Raw genomic sequence first — 27,568 nt, 5'->3', positions numbered from 1 at the left:
AAACCATAATGAAATACGGGGGATGTTATTACGTGAAAATTATACAAAAACATGCATCCTCTTAAAATTAAAATTTATTGTTTCTGCATTTGTACAAAGGACGATGCCACTGTGGACATTCACAAAATAAATATAAACATTATTTCATCCATTGTATATCTCCTACAGGTGACGTATTATTTTACCCTCCAACCGTAAAGAACACACCAAGCCCGATGTACGTCGTCTGCAATGGCTCAACACCAGACCTGCTAGAAGTCAGCAGGACAAAAACCCTAAAGGAGTGTTCAGCACTCGTGTTAGTAATGCTCCCCTGCTTTTTAAATGTGTTGAAGCTATTTGTATTAGACATGGCAGTTTTGGCTTATATATCTTTTCTGAAGAGTTTTGTGAAATTAAATTATCTTGAATCTGTTTTATGGCATCTTTATTCACCTCATGTGAAAACAGGCATTACTGTAGGTACAGTATGGGGGCATGTCTGTCACTGGGTAGTACCATCATATAGACACAAATGGAATAAAAGGTTTTATGTTTGTTTATCTAGCCTTTTAATGAAGGGAAGGCTGCTGGTCATCCTCACAGTGTTGCCAGAGGCAGCCCTGCATTCCTCCATCTCTCCCTGACTTTGCAGGTTCCTTCATGACCTGCCAGGTCCTTTGAAGTCAAAGTCCTTCACAGACCGTGGTCCTGCCTGCAAGCTACAAGCTGCGGGCTCACAGTAACCGTTGAGCCCAGCGGGACCGGGAAGGCCTGGGACTCCCGGTTCCCCAGCAACGCCGACAGGACCTCGCTCACCATCACGACCATCTCTGCCGTAAGCAGGTCTTCCAGGCTCACCTGTGATCAGAACATCTATCTTGATATCTGCACAATGTCACAGTTCAATGCCTATTTATTTTAGCATAATCAAATGAACGATAATCAAATTTACATAATGACCTAAAATGTGTGTGGAGTTCCTATTCTTCTCCGCAAACACTACAGATATATTTAATCAGACTCCTGCATGGTCAGTTAACTTAGGTGCTGCACACAGGTGCTCTCAGCAACACGTCAGTAATACTAAAGGCATGTTGGTGTTTCATCATTAATCCAGGCCTGCATTCTGAGCTTCACTAAACCAGTGACGGAGTTTAACAGGTGAGGTTCTTACTTTGGGTGGCTTTGGAAGCTGGTTGTAAGAAACTCTGCTTGTACTCCCCACCACATTTTACAGGCAATTTTCATTATAAGCAACATGCATTTTTTTTTTGACACAGCAGGATCATCACATCGCTGGGGCAATTAGAGTTAAGGGCCTTGCCCAATGTTGAAAACACTCTGCAGACCACAGGATTCGAACCTGTGACTTTCATATCACTGGTATGGCATCCTAACCTGCTAAGCCACACACCACCCTGCCACAAAACCTGATGGTGTACCCAGATACTGTCAGACACTGCCGTCATTTGTGTCTTTTGTCGATGGATATACCTGGAAGGCCAGGAGGCCCTGGAATGCCCTTTGGTCCACGTGCTGTGGGTCCTCTGTCTCCACTATCTCCCATTTCACCTGCAAATGTACATTTTAAGCTAAATCAGCACTTTACCTGTGTCTTCCTTGATGTGATAAAATAAGATTCACAGGGCTTAGACACAGTATGCCTGGACAGGACACAAGTTCTTCATTCGCCTTTTACAACCATTACTTTACCAGAGCAGCATGCCTTCTCCTTAGACAAAAGCATCGCTAAATTTGAAGGATAGTGCCAAAAATTTAAAAACGACTCCAGATATTTCTGCAAAGTTGCAGCCTTACCATTCTGACATTACTTACCTTTGGGCCCTTTGACTCCCAGAAGACCTGGAGGACCTTTGAGGCCTGGTAATCCTCTTGGACCAGCGTGGCCGGGTAAGCCAGTGCTGCCGGGGGATCCCGGGGGACCCGGGGGCCCGGACCTGCCAGGCAATCCAGCTACACCCGTCTCAGGTCTCCTAAGACTGGCGGCCAGCTGGGCCAGCTGCTCTGTGACATACAGGTTGCAGGCATGAGGCAGCTACAGGTCATGGGCAGGTACAGCTTAGAAAATAAAACCTGCTTTAGACAGTTATCTTGGGGTCCATGACCGCAGATTTTCCTAATTTATATATCCTTAATTTACATCTTTCCTATCAAGTAATTAACATCTAGAGACTTTTTTATTTTCATTTCACAATATGTTATTTTTCAGCCTTATGTTGAAACAAAGTTAAGCAATGTTCCCATTTCCTCTCATTATGAATAGGTCAGATATTCCTTTGTACTAGATATTCCTTAAGGCAAAACACCAATCAAACCCAGGAAAGCATCAATTAGGATGAGGTGTCCAAAGGGATTCAGGTGAGGTGATTGAGAACAGCTCAACCTACTGAATGTTTGTAAGAATTTGCAGGTATTGTAGTTATAGCAGAGTTCCTGGGGCACCTTATGGGGCATCTGTCTGAGGGGATATCAGCCCTCCAATCAGACCCACCCCTATGAGCCTGTGTTTCAGCACAAAACATATGGTGCTTTTCCCCTGCTGCCAAGAACCAAGCCTTACCTGAGCTGTACCGCGAAGAGACAGTTTTCCATTGTAAATTACACTAGCCATACGTGACCCGTACCCACTCTGACATGGCCCTGCTTACTTGCAGGGCCTCAAGTGTCACTACACAGAGTTGGTTGCATCACCACCATCTGATTAGTCGGAATGCATGGAGACAAGAAAGAACTTCGATATGCATGGATTATTTGAAGAAATGGTATATTCTATATATTATTCATTATTAGTAGTAGTATTACACGACAAAGCGTTGATGTATTCACAGTTACTCAGATCTTGAAAATTTCCAACTTCCTACTTAAAAAAGTACTATAGAACAGCTGAACGAAATGGATGTGCAATGCAAATTTCTGCAAGTGAATGCTAATTCCGCTAGCATTGGATGCTAAGATGGCAATTCTCACAGACTTGCTAACAGAAATTGGCACACGGTAAATCATGATGTATATTTTGTGAACAGTAAATAAGCGTATCTTTGGTTTTATGTCACTGTCACTCTTCAAACCTAGTAACGCCTTTACCAGGCTGACCCTTCTGCAATGGAAACCCAAAGTGAGCTGGAATCGCGCTGTAACTAGTCTTTCTTCGCGGAATGGGTCAAGCATGGCTCAGTTCCTGCATGCCACTGGGAAATGACCAATAGTAGACACGCCAAATCCAAGTACAGTGGTACCTCAGAACTCGAACTTAATCCGTTCAGAACTCCGGATCGAATCCTAAAAAGTTCAAGTTCTGATCGAATTTTCCCCATAAGGAATAATGGAAAACCAATTAATTGGTTCCCGACCCCTAAATATGTCTTCTTCTTTTTTTAGCATTTAAACACAAAATGAACCGGATAAAATAAGAAGAGCATATATTGTACTAAACACATCTAAGCACATTTATCAAAACAGTAATTTGTAAAGTAAGAAAATAAATGTATCCAAACAATGTGTCCTGCCCCGATCGTCTGCTCCTTCTGTGTGCCACGCCCCGTGTGATCAGCTGTTTCTGGTTGTTGTCATTAGTCCTCTGTATTTAGTCCGCGTTTCAGTTTGTTTCCACAGTCCAGTCATTGTATTGTCCGTCTGCGTTTTGCCTGCCTTACCTGTAATTAAATCCTGTATTCCCCGATACCCTGACGTCTGCGCCTTTGTCTCCGGTCAGTCCCCGCTCGGCACGACAATATTATTATAATTAAATGTATTAATGGTTTATTATTAATATTAAAATAATTAATAAGAAATCTTTATTTTTAAATAATAATAATTACTGTTACTGTCTATCATTGTCTAAATGTATTTTTACTGTCTAAATATATGTATTTAGCTAGTGTAAACATGCATGATGCTATCAGCGAGACTGAAGCATTACCCTTTGTTTCCGCTGAGAGACGTGCCACGTGACTCATTTCCTCGCATGTACAAGTTATCTTAGGTCAGTGTTCACGGTTTGACTTCTGAGATTCAGATCGAGTTCTAGGTAATTTTTTTTCGAACTGGTTGGTTCGACTTTTAAGAAATTCTAGTTCTAATGAGTTCAAGAACTGAGGTACCACTGTATTCTGAATGAAATGGGTGTGTTTGAAGACAGGAATTCAAGAACTTATGGCACACTTTCAAATACAAACAAGTTTGGTTCATGGCCAGTATTTCATAGGGCGTTAGGCATCAGCAATGGGTAAAAAAAAAAAATGCTTACCCTGCATTACTCTTATGCAAACCTGCTTGATGTGCTGATCACTTGGCCCTTTACCCTAGAGAGAAAAAAAGAACACATTTTAAGATGTGAGTTAATAACAAATGTGTGTATATAAAGAATGTTATGATACTTTTAATAATGTGTTCCAAGTTGTGTTACTATCTCACAAAAGACAGTCAGTCTGGGTGTACTATATAAACAGAAACAGCATATTCATTTAATTTACAAATAATCAATGTTAGCCATGTAATTAGCGGGGTGCAGTCAGTACCGATGGGCCTTGTGATCCTGGGAATCCCGGCACACCCCTATCTCCCTGCATGCCGCGGGGTCCACGAGCTCCCGGCGGACCCTCAACCCCAGGCTGCCCACGGCTTCCCTCTGGCCCTCTGCTTCCCGTCTCACCCAGCATTCCCATCTAGATGGGACCACAAAGCTTATACGGCACTCTGCTGACACGCAAAGAGCCACGGTGAAAAATCAAAGACGAGACATTAAAGCACTTTCAATATTTTATACAAATTTCTAGACATTTGAGTGACTTGTTGGATATGTATGTCAGTGTATTATAGCAGAAGTGTTTAACCTTTCTTAAAGCAGGGACCCTCACACAGAGCAGAGCTGGGGACCTCCTACCACCAATGCTCCAGGGAGCATTAACGTTTAACATCTGTAGAAGTTCATTGGCCTCTGTGCACCAACATATATGCCGATTCCTTAGCAGATTTCATTAATTAGGCTTAACTGAGCCGAATAAACAATAAAATTCACATTTGCATGTATGTGTTACCGGAAGACTTTAAATTTCCAGTTGTACTAAATTTAATTATGAATTTAAATTTTTGCTGAGATGGAAATAAATGCCACTGGATTATATAATATACATAAAATATGGGTGAAAATCTTACTGGTCCTTTCAGGCCTGGCTCCCCTTGGTCACCCTATTAAAGAGAAAGTAAAAGTAAAGATAATATTGTCTCACTTCTGATGAAATATGAGCATGTTCACCTGTCTCTGCATGCATTTCAATGAATAAGAAGCAAAATAGCTGTAATGTGAATGTGAAAGTCTTACCAGGTCACCTTTGTCTCCCGGTGTCCCCTCTGCACCGGGCGCTCCCTAATCACAGGACAGAACATCATCTTCTTCATTTAAGGTTTGAGAGTGATCCACTGGCCTCTCCAATCCAATACAACTCTTTCCCCCCACAACACACAGCTTTACAGGTCATCAAAACAGTTTTACTGTCATCTTTCCATATACATGGGAAAATAATCTATAGTTTTCTAATTGAGGATTATAAGAAGACTTACTTGTTCACCTTTGGGGCCTGTTTGACCAACAGCACCCTATAAAAGACAAATGAGCCATATAACCAACTACACATAAATACAACCAATCAATTAAGCAACTGAATTACAGAATTATAACCTAAACTAAAAGGAGATATCACTGTTGTGCCCTTGGGGTTATTTTTCTGGAGATTAGTGATAGTCCATATATATAAAGTACCGATACAACTATCATGCACTAACAAAGACTCTCCACAGTAAGACCCATTAACGTTCATTGTATATGCGTATATGCTTATCATGAATTGAATCAAAAACGTGTCATATTTAAGATAAAAGGTCTTTTTCAGAACCACAGATATAATTTATGTGTAGATGTCAATTTTGGAGAAGCCTAACTAAGTGATGCTAAGCTGGTCTGCCAATTATTTTCACGTACCAACCACCAAAGTTTTGAAAATGCACCATGTCCAATGCTCTATAACGCCATTTTAATATGCGTCTAGGAGGATTGTTTGTAGTGAAATTTATAATTATCTGAAAAGCTTTTTTTCCATATTTTTCCAAAATCTGGTGCGAAAAACTCTACATTTTAATAATTAGCAAATTTCATGTGGATTAAGAAGTTGCTGCATTAGTGGATGACTGAACAACAGGAAAATGCATTTCACTGGGTGCAGAGGCTCATGGGAATGGGGCTTACGCACTTCCTGTGTCCCGCAGAATGCGAAACGATCCGCTTAATGGGGGGCTATAGCACTAAAAGGAACTTCATATGTCGTCACTGCGTGTTTGTGCAGACCCCCTATATTTAGCTCAAGTCTAAGTCCTGGGAAAACGTTGTCTTGATATAAGTATATAATTTGACTTTTTTACAATCTGTTTTTGGAACATCAATCAGGTGGCTTTCACCCTGTTACAAAAAAGGTTCTCCAGAGTAACATCCAAGGACTAATCCAGTTTTGGAAGCTGCTTAATATAAACTGTAAAGATAGCGGATTCATAGAACAATATGACTGCCTATTATTTGTTAAACTTGCAATTAAAACAGCATGAACTCGTCATGTCATGTGATACATATATACATGTGATAAAGTGCCAACAAAACACTACATTAAAACTGCTTTTCACAAGAACATGGATAGAGCTTTGGAGAACTTGGAGAATATTGCCAGAGCTGTACAGGCGTATTTTGTTCACAATGGTTTTAGGTTGCAGTTGTACTGATTACTGTAATGTATCATTTTATGTGTAATACATTTATAACCACCGCGGACACATGTTATTCCAAACTTTACAAAACAATGATATTACTCAACATGATTTTCAGACTAATACGGTATTTAGGAAATTACATTACTTCACTCTTGATACTAATTTTGATATTAGCGCCCCCTTTATACATATTGTTAGACTGACCATTTTTGTGATCACCCAACATTGTAAAAACTAGGCACGTGATAGGTTGTGAAAGCCAAGGGCTGGCTTCCTACCCTGTCTCCTTTCAGCCCCATCAGGCCTGGAGGACCCGGCAGTCCTGGCAGGCCGAGGTCTCCGTTAACTCCCTGGAGAAAAGAGGAACGGTCCAATCAGTGCGCAGAGTGTCAAAGTACTTCACTGATTGAGGTCTTGAATTCACTCCGCCTTCTTGTTGAAGCTGAACCCACTAGTGTGTAAAGGAGGCATAAAATAATTTCCCGTTGAGCTACTCCAGACATTCCTCAGGAACAGGGAACTCTTTCAGGGCACAGTCCCAGGCAAGAATATCCCCTTACCGCATACATACAGCTCAGAACAAGAGTTCCTTCATGCCCAGTCCACTCCAGTAAATTCCAATATTTAAGCTAAATGTCAAAGTGGCTTTTTATTTATACCATCACCAGATGTGTTTATAAAAATGGTATGAGGCCTTATTAAGTTTGTTTAATCAAGAATGTGTATTCCAGGCATTACTGTCTTACATGTAATAGACATAGATAATGGGTCATTCTAGACTGGAAACAGAAACACTTCCTTAACACAATGTTTAAAATTGCTTCCTTGATAGTTGTATTCCAGGGGTGGCAAACCTGAATGGAGAGCCACTGTAAGTGCAGGTTTTTGGGATGACCTCACAATCAGCCAATAATAAAGCAGTGGTTCTCAGCTCCAGTCCCGAGGACCCACTGTTATTGGCTGATTGAGAAGTCACCTCAAAAACCCACACGTACAACAGCTCTCCATGAATCAGGTTCACCACCCTTGCTGTATGCAATCAGTATTTTCATTCTTCTAAAGTCACTGCAGAATTAAATTGATCATTTTGACACCATAAAGTCTGTGAAGTCTACTCTTCTCAAAGACAGTCTTTAATAAAGCCGGTGCTTTGCTTTGCACAGCGAGTGATGAAATGCCTACTTGAATACTGGAACACACGCCAGCTAGCCCTCTGATCTTACCCTGGGACCCGGCGCTCCCTGTGGTCCCGCTGGGCCTGGCTCTCCTCTCGAACCCTGGAAAAGTTACCAAACTTCTTAGTATCTGAAATTTATTTAGAATCCAGTTTTATTCGTATAACGACATTCTTAGGAGATGAATTTTCAGTTATATTACTGAAACAAAAACAAACCAATAATGGAACAATACAACATTCTTAACAGCAAATGCAACTTCTTTCACCCCAGGCACAGAGAGGGACAAATTTTCAGCCTGGGAGTTTAATGCCCAATTCCAGCCCATTTTGTCTTCGTTCTGAGGTAACTTTACAAATGATACCACAGTTCAAGTCTTACTATCCCGATAAATTTATTAGTTTCTTCTTGAACTGTCAGTAAATCACAAAGGGCATATTGAACTGTTTAAGCTATGTAGCTTTTAAGCCCTGCCTGGTAACTTTGTACCATCCAGTTATTAGTAAAAAGCGATTAGTTGTGGTACTTCGGACCTCAAGCGATCAGACAGACACGTGAGCTGCGAATTTGCGTGTTTTTCTATGCAGAGCAATAGTGGTCTATTGCATGTGTGAGAAAACTTGCTGGGTAACATTCTAAAGCATTGTTGTAGAATTTTAAATATAAAATAGTTCTGTTTTCGCCTCAGTTTTAAATGTCAAGTAATTTTGTTTCTGACCGGCACAGCAGCCAAGTGGCCCACAGAGAATTCCCCCAAGCCCCCCCCCCCAGCTGGCCCCACCCGGTATGTCTCACCGCCAAATGTTTAAAAACAGTGATCACTATATAAAATACCATAACAATTTAATTGAACCAACTCACATTAATACACTATATCTGCAATATAAGAAGCTTAACATAGACTCCAAATTCTGTTGTGAAATTGAGTATAGTTGGAATTTCCAAATGTAATCTATAAAGGCAGTTGTCTTATTGTATAAGTTTCATCTATATTATTAGATTGCTATAACTAAATAAAAAGTAATTCCTTAATATATCTATCACGTATTTCCTGTATATGATTATCTTATGCCCATATTATTATGCTTGGCAGTAGGAGGAAATGCGAAAGGGAGGCCAACTGCCGCTCGTGTGGGTTTGTGTCCATCCTTTCTGCACAATGGTGCTTCCTTTGTCTGCTTTCTTTGCTTCGATTTTTGTCTGAGCATGTGATCAAAATGCTGTTCTGCATGAATGGGCAAAAATTCCCACAGACACACTCCAAAATCTTGTGGAAAGCCTTCCCAGAAGAGTGGCAGCTGTTATAGTTGCAAAGGGGGGGGGTGTCATAAAAGTTCCTGTAGGCGTAATGGTCAGGTGTTCCAATGCTTTTTGTCCATAGTTGTATGTGCCAAGCCCTACCCAGATTGATTTTATATCAACAGCAAGCTAAAACTGCCAGAGAAAACATTATGCTTGGGGAAATAGGCCATAAATCCATAAATTTCTTGTACAATTCTCATATGTGTAATGTTTCTGTATAGTGTACCATTAATAAGGCTAGGCTCATATAGTAGTTTAAGATGTGGAATGGCAAGTCCATATCAGCAACAGGAAGATGAACCAGAGAACACTGAAAAGTTTTTATATTACCAAAATATGTATGCATGTCAGTTCTTGTGTTAATACGTATATGCATGTCAGTTAATGTATTAATATGTAGTATCAGTCAAAAGTTTGGACACACCAAGCCATCTACAAAGTGCCACATCACATGAGCAGGCCACTTGGCCTCAACACAACAGAAATGCTTTTGGATGAGATTGACGAGGGAGCTCAGGAAAAGCGACCAATAAGTGCTCAACATATATAGGGAACCTCCTTCAGGACAGCTGGAGAAGCATCCCGGAGACCACCTCATGAACCTGGCGTAGAGGAGACAGTAGGGGGGTTAAGGGTCTTGCTCAAGGGCCCAATGGTGGGATCACTCAGGGATTTTGAACCTTCTGAATCCCAACCCACAGATGATTGAATCCCCCCAACAAATTATTAATTTTTTAATACTTTTGTTGTCAGTGCATAATCCATATGTGTTATTTTATATTTTTTAATTTAGAGAACAGTACAAATAGACCTCTCTCTGTGTAGGTGTATCCAAACTTTTGACTGGTACTGTATGTATGCATGTCAGTTATTGTATTAATACATGTATCTTCTGTCTTTGCTACAACCCTGACATCAATTCCCACGCAGGTGGCAGCTCACTGGCAGATTTAGGTGTGGGTGACATGGGCAGCTGCCCAGGGCACCATCTGGCCGGTGGCACAGGGCGCCCGTACAAAAACAAAAAATCGGAATGGTGACATTTGCACGATCGTTTTTCTGTCGCTCATTTGCACATAACCTCAATGATACACTTAATGTGTGAGTTAATCAACCTTGTCAGAGTGGGAGGTCCTGATTCTAGCTTGCGAGTTAGGCGGGCTATTACTCAGAAGTATGAGATGGGGAGGACAGCAAGGGTGAGCTGCTCAGCCCACGGCTCACCCCCAGGGTAGGACTTACCAAAAGGCAGGGGTAGGCAGCCGCCTGGGGCCCCCAAAAACTGGGGACCCCGTGAAGACAGAATTTCCAGTTACATTTAAGGATATAACATTATATGATCATTTAAATGATAGCAACATGCGTGCTATTTGCATTTTTAGCAGCAGTTTTCAGAATAGATAAGTTGCCGCCATTGCAGCTGTAATGGACTATTCCACCTTGAGATTCATGCTAGCCAGCTTTCCTTTCACACTGCAGTCTACGGATTGTTCACTGCCAAGTAAACTTGCAAAGTAACAAGAAGAAAATGACACAAAGATACATCTCCCTTGTCTGATACTGTCTCGCTAGAGTGGCAGAGTTTAAAACAGATGAATGTGCTGCCAAAGACTGTGCTGAATTAGCAGTAGTGCACCCTTTGGGGGGGCAGAGGAAGTCATACTCACGGGGCCACCTCTGGGTCCTACAGCTCCCACCTCCCCTTGCTCTCCACGCTCTCCCTGTTATAAAATACAATTTAATTATCAGTGCATTGGACCACTGGCTAATGGTAGAGAGCAAGCAAACATTACAAATAATATTATTTAAAAGTAAATTTGCTTCAGCTCACCACTTTACCAGGAGATCCCATTCTTCCAGTAAGACCAGGGTCACCAGGGTTACCCTAGTATAAAACCGGTAAAAAACAAGTAGTTTTGGTCAACTATTTTCTTAAAATCTATATCTGACACTGGAGTTTTTGAGTGATATCATTTATGCTTTTTTTCTAATCAGTTTTAAATGTAAAAAATTACAGTCAATTTTGTACTGCATTTCCCATAATGCTCTGGGGGCACACCCTAAAGAGGATGCTAGTCCATTGCAGAGCATATGCACAGTACTTCTTAACCATGACCTGGGAAAACATGCAAACTACACATGCAGAGCAGAAGTAGGATTAAAGCCTGGTGGCGTGAGACCCACTGAGCCACCTGATTCTGAACTGTGAATAATAATAGGTAACGACAGACAATAGGTCCACATATAAACATTAAACTAACCTGATAAACACAGTCAGTAGAATGCCACTTTGCTATGGAAAAGGGTTCTGAGAAAAAGAGGGTGTGGCCACACTGGCAGGAAGTGCCAATCATGCTGATTGGTTCCTCTGGTCCATGTATAAACCAATGAGCCCGGTACCTTCCTCCCCCCAGTGAGATGCCATTCCCTAACTATACTGTACTGTATTTCCCAGCCACATATTCTCTATTTTAAGTTTCATTGCTATCTGTGCATTGTTGTTTCCTTCTCACTGCTGCTCACAGAGGCAGGAAATCCCATTTTCAAAGTCCATTCCCATTCCCATGTCACACAGTTCTGTTTTCTGTCTGCTCCAGTGTGAAGCTCTCGTGAATGACTGTTTCTTTATCCATTTATCTTAACTGAAAGCCAGCCAGGTAATGGTTGATGTTTACTTTAGGAATCTAAGGCCTTTCCTCACCATTTAAAACCCCTCATATTTAACTCCTTACCTTCCCACCACTAACACCCACTGGACCTGGGGTCCCAGGCAATCCCTACAGAAAACAAATGACGGAAAATTAGTGTCTGCTCAGTGGAATTCAAGAGATCTCTACACCAGGAATATTCTAGAGTTTACTCTCTTTCTTCTATTAGAAGTATTGTACTCCGGGTTCTTTTTTGAACATTTGATTAATAAATTCAAGTTCAAGTTCATCTTCTCAATGCAGATATATTTTTTAAGAGAAAACAACATTATACATGTTACTAGCTACTATACAAAAGTCAAATAATATAAGCAACAGTGAAATGTGTTACACAAAATGCTAACAGTATTGTCAAGGCAAGACATCAAAGAACATTAGTTCATACAAACCTTTTTCTGTGTAGAATCCAATATATAGCAATACACATATGAAATGAATCCAATCATCAGTGATACTTACAGGAAATCCCTGAGTCCCTGCATCTCCTGGAGCTCCAGCTTTCCCTGCTGCCCCCTAAAACGACGAGGAAGGCAGAGAGCAAAGCTTGGCCTTTCAGGTCACACTTTCTGCTTTCCGTTATGTGCAATACGCTGATTAGTTCAGTCATATAATCATCGAACCTTAACTGCTGGCAATCCAGGAATTCCATCGTGACCCTCCACTCCAGCTAATCCCTGATAAAATAGAAATAATAGTATTATCAAGGCAAGGCATATGAAATACAGGCATTTGTGTAAAGGTATTTTCTTTTGTTGAAGAATACCTGACAACAGAATTGTACTTTATAACCTTTCAACTTCTTTTCATAATCCTTTTGCATTTAAACACCATCAGGAACAGCCATAACAACAACAGCAATAATAATAATAATGATAATAATAATAATAATAATAATAATAATAATAATGGCATTCCCATTGACACATCCATCTCACACTGTAACTTTAAAGTTAGCTGCTTCTGTATAATTGAAACCAGATGCTAAATTAATTTATTTTTATCAGTAGTTCTCAGGCACTGACAAACCAGCAGCACCTATAAAATGGTACTTCTGTGAGTATACTCTATGTAGTGTACATTACTACAGCAAATTCTATCCATTCAGTTATACAACTGCATTGCATGCGGTAGTGCCTCAGCCCAGTGCCAGGGGTCTACGACACAACCTCATGTTGCATCAGCCTTGACCTGTGATAATCATACAAATCATCAGACTACAGACTACTAAAACAGACTACAGTAATTTTGCATTTTTAAATTTAGGCACTGACACAGTTCAAATTCACAAATTTAATTTTCAAATCAATATAGTACAAAAAACAAAAAATAAAAAACTGGAACAATGGTCCAAAACAGGGGTGGGAAGTCTTATCCACAAAGGGCAGGAAAGTGTCTATGCAGGTTTCTGGGATAACCTGTAGGTCAGCTGTTCAAACCCAGGTGTGAGGACTCTTCAGCCAATCAGTCCTCTATAATTAGTAATCTAATTAGGGAGTTTCAGCGAAAACCCACATACACACCGGCCCTTTGCAGATAAGATTGCCCGCCCCCCCCCCCGGTCTAAAAGAAGACAAAAGGACACATTTAAACTGTTTTCACAATTGCTAGACCACAGCTTAGACAAAATGCTGAAGTCAAAGCTCTGTATCCTCTTACCCTAAGCTTAGTGGCAACAGAATGACTGACTGTAACATCTGGCATAATCAGATAAGCATTAAGCAGAATCACCGCATGAATCCATGGTGACGAATGACTGAAATGTACTCTAGAGTACTAGTTCAAGTTAAATGCATTGATTATACATTTTAAAAGTTAAAAAACAAATGCTTACGCTCTCTCCTTTGGGACCAGAAAGCCCACTGAGTCCCTGTGGACCTAGAGCCCCCTGCAGAGAGTAACACCCAGAGGAGTTAAACATGGCTGACAGAAAGGCACAGTGGTGAATTATCTAAATAGGAATGATCTTTACCTATAACCTGTAAGACAATAACATGCATAAAACAGACATTCATTTTAAATAAACGGATACATAGCAATGTGAAGCAGAAGGATAACTGCTGGCTGGTCTATGGTCCACTGCAGGACATTCAAAGAGACTCAGTCTACTGGAAGATTGTGCCTCTGCATTATGGCAGGACAAAACATCAAGGAAATAAAATGCATCAGTACCAATAACATAATGAGTTTAAACATGCAAAAACCATACATTTACCAATTGAGATTCATAGTGGAGCCATCCCAGAATAAACCTTCAGTATTATCAGTGTGCATAGAGTTACTTTACTCATTAACACTGATTGCTAATTAATCAGTACACTAAATAGTAATACTCCTCACTAAATAGTAATACTGTACATTTTACATTGCTTTAAAACTGACTGTTCACATAGCAACTGTAAGCAAAAATGCAGAAATTTGATATATATAACCTGCACATTCTTCAGGAAATTTTACAATATTATTAAATCTAAAATACCTCATTATGATACCAATAAACTTAAAATTTTACCTCTGCAGGGTAGTTTTTTTTAGGGTTTCAGAGCCAAAAACCAAACCAAAGCTAAATGCAAATAATAAAAGTTAGTGGTTATCGTTAGCTTCCAATACATTTTTTTGTGGTTTACCAGTTCAGTGATATTAAATTAAACTTGGGAGTTAGTGGATTAGTGCTTATCAAAGCTAGTGCTTTCAGTTAGTTATGCAGACCTCTGACTGGGACACAAACCCAGTGTCCTCTGGGGGACTTAATTATGTAACTATATCTTGACAAACAGCTCTTGGATTGACACAAGTCAATATAGGTTAAAAAAGATAAATTTAACATGTTTTTGCTAGACAATTGTTCTTCTTTATTATTTTATTGCACCCAGGTCTGAGGGCTTTGAATTTCAAGGTAGAGAGCATTTTGTGTCACAATCACTATCAATACACATATATACGTACAATAATAAACTCTCATGCAAATATGTAAAGTTAGAAGTAAGATCAAGAATGTTGCTTATGAATCAGTGAATGCAGAAAAGCAGTCAGCACTACACAAATCTCTCTTTTCAGATGCAGCAGGCTGTCAATTTACAAAGATTCTTGGATACTGAGATGACAAAAAATGCCTCATAAAATCATTCGGTAACACTTTACTGAAGCAGTCTACATAAGGGTGACATGTAACCGTCATAAGAATGACATAAGAATGACATGACACATGTCATGCACATTAATGACACATCATTGATGTTTATGACTGTTGTCATAATGTGTCATTCAGTTCCAAACATGTTGGTTAAACCATATCTCTCAGAATATGCAGGTTAACTCCAAGTATTTGTCATCTCACAACTAGTCTAACGCAACTTTTTACAGAATGGCCCCAGTCATTATTCAGAAAGATGTTTTTTCTCTCCTTTGTTATTCCAGATCAGGAAGGAATACAGGAGAATACCTATGATGTCCCTGGAGCAGTCCTTTATGTAGAAACTAGATCAGTACATTCCAAAAACACCTAACTCAGCTTCTCCAGTAATGATTTTAATTTGTTCCCCACTACACCTCCCTTAGTTTTCATCAGGTCAAGATGTTTTAGTGTAGGTGACTCAAAACACAGCAGCATGTCTGGTATTCAATCAGCTGAAATGCTGTCATGTTATACCCCTCATAGTTTCTATCTTTATTGGTTCCTTATCAAATTTAAATAAATTTGGAGTCTTTGGCCCTGTTTACACTTTTAAAATGCATCTTGGGCAACTGGATCACAAGTAGACAGTCGACACATCACTGCTTACATCTGTGTCTATCATACGTCTCCAAGGTGTGCAGCTCACCATTTGTGTTCAGGTTAAGTTACTGCCACCGCACACAGTTATTAAGTCCCTGTCGTATATGCATCAGGATGCATTAACGTTTAAACTACAAATAAAAGTGGTCAAATGCATTCCAGACCACCTCGGCAAGTGGTTTGAGTAATCGGATCACAATGCATCTTGTACAGACATTCCTCACTTAATGACGATGAGTTCTGCTCCTATGACTAGGTCACTGGGCGAATTGTTCGATAAGCGAGGAGCTTATCAAGCATACTCTACTGGTATTTTCAGTATATTTATAAATGTTTATACAGTTGTGTACTGAATACTGTAATGAACAGTGTGCTATTCCCGCTATGTGTTTTCTCGATACATGACAGGTGAAAATCTATGAGTGAAACTGTAATAAACAAAACACAGAAAACAAGCTGGCCGATAAGCGCTACCGTTAATCATGAATGGAATTACAAATAAATGATATGCTAACATATATAGACATGTATCGCAAATTAGCATCACTGCAATCCAGTGAATCAATGTTAGCTTCCTTTTGCATTACTGAACTAAAACAGCACACAGAAAATAAGTCACTTGTACATATTAACTAAGATATGAAACAAGACTTACAGCCATTGCTTGCAAAGACGTAAGAAAAGTACAAGACATAGGAAAACTTCAAGCTTGCACACGCCTGTTTTACATGCTATTGGAAGTTCCCTATCCCACAGTACAAAGCGTATCCATCAAACTACAGACAACATACCAAAATAAAGGTGGAATGTTCAGTGGAAACTGATATGGCATATCAAAATAAAGGTCAATTACTGCAAGCGATATACAACCGGGTGTTCGTTAAACGATAAGTCATTAAGTGAAGAGTGTCTGTATTTAGTGCTGTCCACTTGTGATCTGATAGTAATACGTTTGGGGAATGTTGGGCCTTTTCCCAGTTTTAACAATGGCTATAGCTACATTTTATGTTACGCCTTGATTCAAATCAGCATTTCTTACATTGTGACAGTGGCACACAAATGTGTCATATCCATACTACACCTGCAACATACACCTGAGGACACACCTGGATACTGCCCTCGGTACCTGCACCATCTCTTCATAACATTCTCAATATCATTGCCAAAGAAGTGTTCAAAAAACTGCAGAGGAACGATTTCAAGCTGACAGCTCAGCAGGGTGTGTGTAATTACAATATACATTATAAGTGATAATAACACTTAGTATATGTGCACCTTGTACTGGGTCATTTTGGTACTTACACGGCTGCCTTTCAGCCCAACCTCTCCGACCATGCCTCTCTGTCCTTGATCACCCTAAAACAATAAAAACGTGTACGTGTATCCATTTTAATTTACAGACGCTGCAAAACTATATCTTATCCATAATTTTGTGTTATAGTATTGACATATAATTACTTGAGGGTATACATTACTTTTAGAACATAGAGCATGCTTAGAGACCATAAGTCAGAGGACAGGTAACTCTGGAAACTTCCAATTTCTTTAAGTCTATCAGTAATAACTGAATTTAAAAAATCATTGTTTGTTCAAATGCGACGTAAAGCACAACTTCATAAGCATAATGTTTGATTAACTTTCCAACAAGTTATATTTATATTCTATACCAACACATCATTTTTGTCGGTTTTCCATAATGTAAATCACTCACCATGGACCCCTGGATGCCTTGAGGGCCAGCATTTCCACCAGGGCCACGAGCCCCCTGCCAGAAAAAACAACAAGCGTGTTTTCACATCCATCCATTCTCCATACCCACCTGTTATATGCATGGTCCTATAGGGAAATGGCAGGGAATAACCCAGGACAGGGTGCCAGCCCATGGCAGGGCACACACACCACTCAAACAGAGAAATTCACAACCAACGGCAATTTAGCAACTCCAGTTCACCTGTGGGGGAAACCTGGAGACTCTGACGGAGACCCTATAATGAAGGGATCCACGCACATAGAAACAAGGCAGAGACTCAAACCCACGTCTCAGTGGTATGAAACAACAATGCTAACTGTGGCATTAAATTCATTAACATTTCCCACTGTTCTCATAAATGTCTGAATATTTTAAATGCAATTTATTTAGTGTAAATACACTTTAAACGCTCCCACTTGGTATTTACAGTTGCGATGCAGGTTCTCTGCATTCAAGCCCAGCACAAACGCAAGCCTGGAGGCAGGAAGACCAGACATCTGTACCTTGTCCCCGTTTCCACCCAGAATCCCTGTGATTCCTCGCATTCCTGGTGGTCCCTGAAAGGAAGAGAGAACATCCAAATGAAATGAATCTGCTCCTACAGACTTTAGTCAGACTGAGGTGAACAGCTACCTGGACATTGCTACAGCATTGCAGTGCTAAATCTCTGAGTGATTATGAAGGTGAACAGGGTTATATACAGTACTATTGGGCCTTGTTGTCCAACTTCACCAAGGGGTCCCTCCTCTCCTTCTTCACCCTGAAGCATTTTCCAGAGATTAAGATGAGTGACGCAACCATCCAGAATGACAGCATATGTGCACAATGCTGCTACCTTTTCATAGCCAGAATCCCTGAATAATATTAATATCATTGTATTTCATTAGAATAATTTACTACGAAATGCACTCACTACCATTATGATAACTGTAAACATGACTGTGGGTAATAAAAAGCATGATTTAATGTCATTTACCTTGTGCCCTTGTTTTCCTGGCTCTCCAGATTCCCCTTTCGCGCCTTTGTGGCCCTGTTCCAAACGCACATTTCAGAGTTTATTTCTCAAACTGAACCAGATATATTAATATTGGTTTTTAAATATGTATTGATGCATGACATTTAAAGGCTTTTCAGGCGTTATGGCAAGACTAACTACAATGTATTATTGAGCAGATTATGTGTGAAATAGCACAAGAACATACCTTCATACCTGCAAGGCCTGGATGCCCGGACAGGCCGAGGGGGCAGGAGTTAGGACACTACAGGATCAGAAAGGTCTGCATTATTGTCACAGATTGAATGCATGTAGAGCTGAAGATCTCCATATAAATCAGAATCCTACCCGTGCTGCACTCCCAACATGCACTCCTATGGCACCCTAAATAAAGAGAAAACAGATCAATAAGAGATTATTTGCCTTGCAATATATTTCGGTGTATTTGGGCAAATTTTGCATAATTCTGTCTATGATGAAGGGAGGGTGTATGGATATTCCTAGGCAACACAGAGTCAGGCGATGAGCACATTCTTAAATTTCACTTGAACCTTATTACTCTCATAAGACTGGATTTCTTGTTCTCAATCCCATTTAATATGACCAGACCCTAATGCCACCCCCCAGCCAATCACAGCCTTTTCTCTAATTACATGGTCTCAAGCATTTCCCCTTGTCTTGATGCAGAAATTACCACTCTTGTTTTTTTCACTCCCTACTTATATCTACTATTTAAAGTCCCAGTTCCTCAATCACTCCCTGTGTCACAAAGTCCCAGTCACTGTCCTCTTGGCAGTTTGCTGGACACATCTACAGTGAAGCAGTGCAGTGATGATCAATTAATCTGCTGACTATATTGATAATTATTGATACTCTGCAAAAGTTTGGTTCTTAGTCTCTTCTGAAAAAGCTGCTACAATTAAGCTAAATCTAACTGAGGTCTAAAGAGCAGGGCCAAAGGAAGGGTCTCAGAGCGGGGGGGGGGGGGGGGGCAGGGTCATGGGGGGGGCGTGAGCCCCCTTGCCCATGGGAAGAGGCCTGTCGCCCCTGTCTCGTTTTGTTTGACTGTGTTTAGTCCATAAAAACATGTAAATAATTGATAACTTATTATTTGGCATTTGTTTCCTTTTGTTACTATAATTTATTCATATTGATTTTTGTTTTTAGAAAAATATACATTAAGAATAATTTTTTCATTAGGATTCTTACGTTACGAAAGGACAAAGTGAAGGTAAAATGAAGTTATTAAGTTAATGGACTTGATCAAAATTAACCACTTAATGTATGGATGTTTGTCAAACACACGACAGCATATTAACATTTGTGTAAGCTTGAAATTTTAATAGCATTCTGTTCTCCTGTTAGAACATCATTTCATTTGATTTATTTACTTTTACTTTATTCCAAGTCAAAAGTAATTGTAAGCCTTTAAAAAAAATCCAAATCAATCAGCATATTCTGTGCGTGTCAGACACAACAGGTTGCAGTGATACCGATTCACACAGCCTAGACCAGAAAATGCCATAAGGATGATATCAGGTTTTATTTCTCTCTAAACAATTATTAAGAAAATGTATAAAGATTGAGCAGGGATAATATACTTAATAACTATTAATAGTTATTAATAATAACTATTGTGGGAAACAATGTCCCGTCAGATGAAATCATCATTGCTAAAAAAAAAGTGGAAAGTGATGCAGATCTTTTTTTATGGCAGAAAGGAAAGCAGCACGTAAGCCCACCTCCTACAAGCCACACAATGTGACATATACCACCCAGGTACATTTTACAGCTCCATTCAAAAGGCCAGAGAGCAGCCTGTACACTTTCCAGTGACAAATAATGTAAAATACAATAAAGACGGCATATTCTGGTACAGAAATGGCTGACCTGAATACCACAGTGAAAAGTAGAAAGTAAAAGAATAAAGTTATCAGTCAGAAGGGCTTAAATGTGTCTTACAGTGTCACTTTCAATGTTCTATATCAGAAGTAAAACACATTAAAGTGTGATACTCACTCTAAGCCCAGGGAGCCCGGGGGGGCCGGGGGGGCCTCTCATTCCCATGGCGCCCTGTGTGTGTCACACACCTCATCACATACCGTTCATGTAGCCAAGCGTACTACATGTACTTATTCATTTACATATTATTTAGCTAAGGATGATACACATACTGATTTATTTACATATTGTTCATTTAGTTAACTAATTAAAACTGACCAAACAGTACTCACTGGGAGCCCGACTTTACCCACTTCACCCGGCAGTCCAGCTGACCCAGACGGCCCCTTAGAAGAGAGAAACACACAAATTTACACATACAGCTCACAAATGTGTTACCCAAATACGAAATATTATACAACAGGGTCACCTGCAAGATACTTACAGGGGGTCCATCACGTCCAGAACCCTAAAAATAAAGAGAAATTAATTGTAAATCAAACGTAGATAAAATCATATTTAAATTATTTATGTTAATTAACTTCAATATGGCCATTCTGAAATGTATAAAACTTTCTGAATATATTAAAGACAGCATTTACTCTTCTGAGTAAACTAATGCTGTCATATTAATATGATTAAACTAAACATGTATCAGGTCAAAGCATCCTAAATATCTCAGGCACACTTTTACAGCAAAGACAAGAAGGATCTCAAAACATGTGAGCCAGGCAAAATATCACAGCATCATCAATTTCTAGCCCCAGAAAATTGCCTATTGCCTTCTGAGTAAGACCTTAAGCCTGTATTCCAAGGGTGATTCTCAATATGCATACTTGACCATACTTGTGTTCTCGTGTACCCGTTTTACATCATCTTCTATTGCTGAAGACCAGTTCCAATACTGAGAACAGCAGTAGAGAGGAGAGTAAAAATCCCCAGTGTCATTCTTACTCCACCCCAGATATCAAGGATACATCAGTTACATCCTCTTTAACCTTGACCAATCCCATGATTCATTGCTGCCCAAGTTTGTTCTTGGGAGGAAAGTTAGTAAGACTAATCTTACCAAGACTACAAGTACGACCTTAGCGCTCTTGATATTGAGAAACACCCCAAGTGGTTTAGGGTCAGGCTCACTTGATAGTAGGCAGTTACCTGAGCTGAATCTCAGGGGTCTCCACTAAAAAGCAGCCTCAACTGACCTTTTTCAATACATTATAAAACCTAGAGTTGCCAACCATCCAGTATTTTACAAGATAATCCCATAATAAAAAATAAAGTGCTGTGTTCTGTTTTGAAACAAGACTGTATTTTACAATTTAATCCACCCCCCCCCCCCCCCAAACCAGTCTTAAATCTTATAACCTCCTCCTCCCAGGTTGACAATTGCAACACCATAGAAAATGAATTCTATTGGGCCTTCAATTGGGCCTTTGACCAAGTTAATAGACCTCTGGTTACGGTCTTCAGTTGTGAAAGTTTTAGGTATAAGTTGCAGCATAAATACATTTAGTGGTATTCTTGGAAAGCACGGGCAAAACTGTTCAGCACATCAGAAGCCAACTGTGCTCAAGGTGGGGATAGATGCTTTACACCAAAGAGACAGAGGTAGAGAGAAGGCCAAGATGCAGAAATAAAGCTTAACAAAAATCCCCAGAGTAAAGTGAGTCCATCACTCCAGCTTTTCTGAGCTTGTAAAGTGGTCAGAGTGGCTGGTATTCAGTCTAAGGTACTGAAAGTGCTGGGTGCCGTTAGGGTTCTGTGACTGCATGGGGAATCGAACTTCAACAAAACCAGCTTGTGCTCTGTGTTTTTCAAGGCAGCCCAGATGGAGTGAGTGTTCCTAATATAGGGACTACAGTTCTCCACTCTGCCTGGTGCCTGAGCCTCAACTTATGGAGGGACAATGCAGGTTCTGTCCTAAACCTGGAATAACACAGCTTTTCCTGGTAAAACAGAGTGCAATATTCTCACCAGGAGGAGTGAAAGAGTTCAAATGCTTTATTCATGAGGGGTGAATAGGGGCTTAATGAAGACCAGACCATTTCTCCGTTCTCCATTTTTCACCCATAGTGAAAAGCAACCCACCCAGGTAATCCATGTAAAGAGACCTTCTCTAACTATTAAAATGATTAAAAGCAGGTTGCACATCTCCTATTTTTCTCCTGAAAAAATACACTCATAGCTATGCTTGTCTTCAGCTCATGTAAAAAAAGTATTATTATATACATATTTCCTGTGGTGTAATACGTATCTGCTGTTTAGGAATACAAACACTTTCCTTACTTGTGAAACATGCATGCAAAAAATATCATAGTGCTATATTGCATAGAACTACATAAACATAACAAAAAAATGCATCTCCAAAAATGTGCAAGACTTTTTAATGACTCAAGAATTATGGCACAACTTGCTAATCTGGCTGAATGACATTCTTTCGTCTATAATGGCACATAAGTGGTGCAGTATACTAAAATTATATTTTCTGCTATGGACAACTAGTGTCCTTTTCAGAAAAGTCAAGGGGTCCCCATCAGCGTAAGCACTGTGGAAGGTGAAAAGAATTAAACTTACTCTCTGGTCCGTAAGCAAAGGGGTTACATCATAAGAATAAAACCCCGAATGACTGGCCTTTCAGAATAATGGAAGATGAGTAAGCATGGCTGACGTTTTAGGAATATTTCATATTTACAATATACTCACTGCGGCTCCGTGGGGCCCAACTTTTCCCACTTCACCCTAAAAAGCATCAATAAATAAATAAATCAGGCAATACAGCAACCAGTAGTTTTATAAAGCTTGTATTGTATTGATAATGTTTACTCTACACATAACACTCTTTATACCAGTGTTTTTCAATCTGGTCCTCAGGGACTCGCAGGGAGGGGGCAAAAACGTGGACTGTTTTGGGGTTGCTGAGGATCGGACTGAGAAACATGGGTTTACACAGTTATCATTTCTGTGAATGTGCTCTGCATTGACCTAGGCTGGGTGCAGCCAGAAATAAAGCCTTGCATGGTTGAACCCGGGCAAATGTAATAATATTTACTATTATTTATAGACCCCGATTTCTCTTGTTCAGCATCACAACATCCTTGACCAAAAATGTATCTGTTCGTCCAAATACCAGCATTGATTACAACATGGTCACCTCTCCGATTATTTGGAATGTAATAAAGGTTATACCATCTATAACATGATCAACTATACGCTAGTACACAGGCATTCCTCATACCTAATTAAACTACATAACTTTAGCCTTCAAAGGTCAAGCCAATCAGCACCAAGTTCACTAATGTTTTATCGTAAGGTTTTAGCATATTATACTGTGATTATTCTCTCAAGAAAAACACGTATTAATTAACAAATACTTACCTTTTGTCCAGGAAGACCAGGCAGACCAGGATCTCCAGCTGGCCCAGTTAAGCCCTTAAATTAAAATGGTTTGTTGATTAATCATAATAAATATGAGTAAATGAGGAAACACCAACGTGACATGTTATCATTAACTTTGCATTACTTACCAACTTTACTGTTAAAAGTTGTATATTAAATTATATAGCCTAAGCAAACGATATTTATAGGTATGATCGCTATGGCCACAATGTCATATTACGGAGTTAGAATTACGATCCACAACATTACTACATTGTATGTAGTAAAGTTAATAATTAGCACTTACAAGAAAAACTGCTTGTAACATACTAATAAACTTAATTATTAAGGCAAAAATACTGCATGTATTAAAGAAACTATAACTCATTATCGCAGCAGTGCTTTTTGTATTAAAATTTCAAAAGTTTCGAGTAGAGATGAACATTTATCACATTGAATAACTGCACTTCTAAACTCAGCTTACAACAAATGCAAACAATAATAGAATTTTTAAAAATGGTTGCGTTGCCCCCTGTATGAACGGCATCTTTGCAGAGTTTGCAAATTATGACAGACTGATCCACGTCGCATTTTGCAAATCCAAATAATTTCCGCACAATCGAAGTAAAACGTTTTTCAGAACCAAATCTTTCTCATAAGCAATGCCGCACACGTGACTGCCTAGACCGATTTTTAGCAATCCAATGATACATAAAGTTTTTTTTTCACTAGGTTAGCTAAAGATCTCTTAAGTTTTAGTTCAAGATTTAATCTCCAAGCTGAGATTCACTGAGAGAGACAATTGACAAAGACGTGAGATAGGCCTATATAGACCTCCCTGAGATTACATAAGATAAAAATGCTTTGTTTCATCACAGAATATTTTTGTTGTTGTACGGTTGCAGCCTCCGAACATGCAGGTATTGTATGATAACCGTATGCCGGTTTGTTCCGTCATTAAAATAATAGTATTAAGTAGTGCACTTGTCACTGGGGATTCATTGGAAGCTCAGCCTAGCCGCAATTCTGCAAATCGACTCGTCGACAGACTTGCACGTCGATATTGACAAAGGTGGCTGTAGCATGTAAATATACTAGCATTGTATCACGATTGCCTGGCCCAGCTTTAGACCATCACAGCAATGTTATCAAAGGCCACAGCAAAAACAATCAATGTTCATGCAGAACATATGTATAGGTCTACTTACTGCCTGGGATGTTTTTTATGATTGTTTAATAGCAGACAAGTCCTGCCATTTTCTAATTGATATTAAGCACAGTATTCCTCACCAAACTCTCTCAACTACACACTTTTCTCCAACGTCCAAGCAACAATGCCGTTTACAGTTGTACTTGCTGTACACACATTGCTGTCACAGATCCATCTCCCATAACTGCTCATCCAGGCAAGATCACCTATCCCATGAAGCTTAAGGCCATACAAGACAGGGATCATCAAGAATGAGACTGCAGTCCATCGAATGACACACACAGGAAATATTATAAGCATCAATTTACCAAATATGCATATTTTGGACTGTGAGAGGCAACTGGAGTATCTAGGGAAACTTTCCTCAGAAACTACCAGAATAAATACCCAGCTACATAGATGCAGCATAGTATTACTTACATCAGCTCCAGGTTCTCCTGGCAACCCTGCGGACCCCCGTTTCCCAGCATCACCATCAGGTCCCTGCATTCAGGATTAATTAAAACTTTGTTAATTTTAATACGACTATTTACCATGCAAAAACAGCAGCAATGGCGTGATTGCAGTGAGTGGTTAATTTGGAAAGTGCAGCTCTCTTACAGGACCGCCATCTGGGCCAATTGGACCCCTCTCTCCCTGAAAAACACAACAGGTATATAGCTTAAATGTAAGGTGGTCACATTGCCATACATGCAAGTAGATGTACTGAGATCTATATCGGGAGGCTTACGTCTATTCCATCGACTCCAGGAACGCCTGCAGAACCAGGGGGACCCCACGGGGCTGCAGGGCTTCTCTGTGAAATTAAATGTAACAGTGCCATAAAGCTTGCGTATATTAGCCCTATTACTGATCGCGAATGATGTCTTTCCGAAGCCAGATGCGCGGTAACTCAGGATGCAGACCGGTACAATAACATTTAGCATCAGAATAGCACTAGTAAAATGTTATAGTTTTATATGACTCTGGCTGTAAGTGAATTCTAATACAAGCATGTTAATGTTATGATGCATAATAAGTGAACGTTCTCAAAACGTTACGAGAGGCTTTTTTGTAGAACGAGCCATAGGAGAACCTTAGGCTCACTTTAGTTGAACGTTCCCTGTTTGCTGGGTATACGCTATACCTACTGAACGACTGCGATCCTCACCTGGAGAAAGAGGATGAATGGGTGGAAGTATAGATAAAAACTAGAATCATAAACATATTATATAAGGATCTTACTCTTTTCCTCACACAAGCGTTTGAGCGGTGTTTCATTGTGTATAAGACTTTATTGATCCCACACCGGAGAAATTTAATTGTTACAACAGTCTATAAATAAAAGCAATAGAAAAAGCAGACCAAAAGATACTATAACAAAACAGAAATACGTAATTAGAGCACACAATTACACATATTGCACAGATGGATGACCCAAATACACATACAGATATTGCACCAAGTGATATGAATATACAGTATGTTACAGACATACACACGCATTACAAATAAGACCTGAAGTCCCACCTCAGCAATATGAACGGGAAAGCGAATATACAAAAATACTTACTTGTGCAGAGCAAATGAAGATAATTTGCAGTAAAATTACAAGCAACGGTCCCCGAGAAGCTGCGGTGCTGGCCATGGTCTCCGTCAGCACAAATGTCTCGCTGTGCTCAATCCGCTAAAAACCCTCTCTAATCGGGACCGAATAATGCACATGGCACTGAAGGGGGCTTTGTAGCCCATCCATCACATGGCTGTGTTTATTCATGACGTGTTGCGCTATAGGAAGTGAATACAGAAATATTGGACCACACGAGAAACAGCAATCCTACCGGCGACAGACCAGGGTATCTTTAAAACTTTCACTATAACATTTTTAGGCAGATGTGAAGATTTTAAATGTTACGGTCTTCCATATAATGTCAAACAGGCCAGCATACATATAACCCGCATTGCATTTTGTTTAAATTATTCGTCTTTCTGTGAATGGTGCATGTTTTATTTCTTATAGGTAACCGCAACATCATCATACTGGAGATTTTATATTTTAGGAATAGATATTCTGGGCCACTGGTAGGTTAGTGAATACTGCTATATAGAATTTACTGAGATTTAATTAGCTCAAATTTATAAGCAGTTTATTTAAAGGAATAAATTTAACACATTTAGCGGGTTTTCTTACCATACAAGATTATTGGTGAAACTTTAAATCCTGACCCCCACAGGCTTCTGGGGTGACTACTCTATTTGCCTTTCCGTGTGTAAGATATATTGCGACAAAACTAACTGGATGAGCAAAGTGACATATCCATCATTATTAATTAGTTAGGCTAAATGTCAAAAGTGCATAAATTTTACACCTCCGTTTAACACGTGTTTCATGTGTGATAATGTAAAATAAGTAAGATAATGTAAAATAAGTAAGAGAACTGTGAAGACCATTACTTTTCCATTCATGAGTGTTTCTCAAAGTGTGTGGGAAGCACTGAATGGGAGGGGGGGTCGGGGTAGGGGGCGCGTTGACAGTGTGCTAAAACGTGTAGCGGAACCGAAGCCTGCGAGCGGACCGTGGGGATGAGAATTTCCGCTCATCG

General features: G+C 39.7%; 1 protein-coding gene across 2 annotated transcripts; it reads right to left on the bottom strand.

The window, feature by feature from the left end:
- Positions 1-62: 62 nt before the first annotated feature.
- On the bottom strand, positions 63-27,405 carry LOC111850756 (uncharacterized). 2 transcript variants are annotated; one of them, XM_023824966.2, is made up of 33 exons: positions 27,157-27,405; positions 26,539-26,753; positions 25,717-25,782; positions 25,587-25,622; positions 25,407-25,469; positions 23,777-23,830; positions 23,105-23,140; positions 20,844-20,867; positions 20,692-20,745; positions 20,477-20,530; positions 18,806-18,841; positions 18,666-18,722; positions 18,440-18,493; positions 18,170-18,223; positions 17,967-18,020; positions 17,425-17,478; positions 17,016-17,069; positions 13,773-13,826; positions 12,562-12,615; positions 12,401-12,454; positions 11,966-12,010; positions 11,065-11,118; positions 10,901-10,954; positions 7,980-8,033; positions 7,035-7,106; positions 5,563-5,598; positions 5,324-5,368; positions 5,158-5,190; positions 4,521-4,667; positions 4,250-4,304; positions 1,819-2,007; positions 1,477-1,554; positions 63-840 (listed from the first exon to the last, which is right to left on the bottom strand). In XM_023824966.2, exons 2-33 carry the CDS (start codon positions 26,611-26,613, stop codon positions 641-643), a joined length of 2,049 nt encoding a protein of 682 aa, XP_023680734.1. In that variant the 5' UTR covers positions 26,614-26,753; positions 27,157-27,405; the 3' UTR covers positions 63-640. The 2 variants fall into 2 exon arrangements, with proteins under 2 accessions (XP_023680734.1, XP_023680736.1); XM_023824968.2 differs by lacking the exon at positions 27,157-27,405 and having other exon boundaries at positions 26,539-26,831.
- Between the last annotated feature and the right edge of the window lie 163 nt (positions 27,406-27,568).

This window comes from Paramormyrops kingsleyae, chromosome 20 (assembly GCF_048594095.1).
Source record: "Paramormyrops kingsleyae isolate MSU_618 chromosome 20, PKINGS_0.4, whole genome shotgun sequence".
NCBI lineage: Eukaryota > Metazoa > Chordata > Actinopteri > Osteoglossiformes > Mormyridae > Paramormyrops > Paramormyrops kingsleyae.
This window is presented reverse-complemented; position numbering and strand designations above follow the sequence as displayed.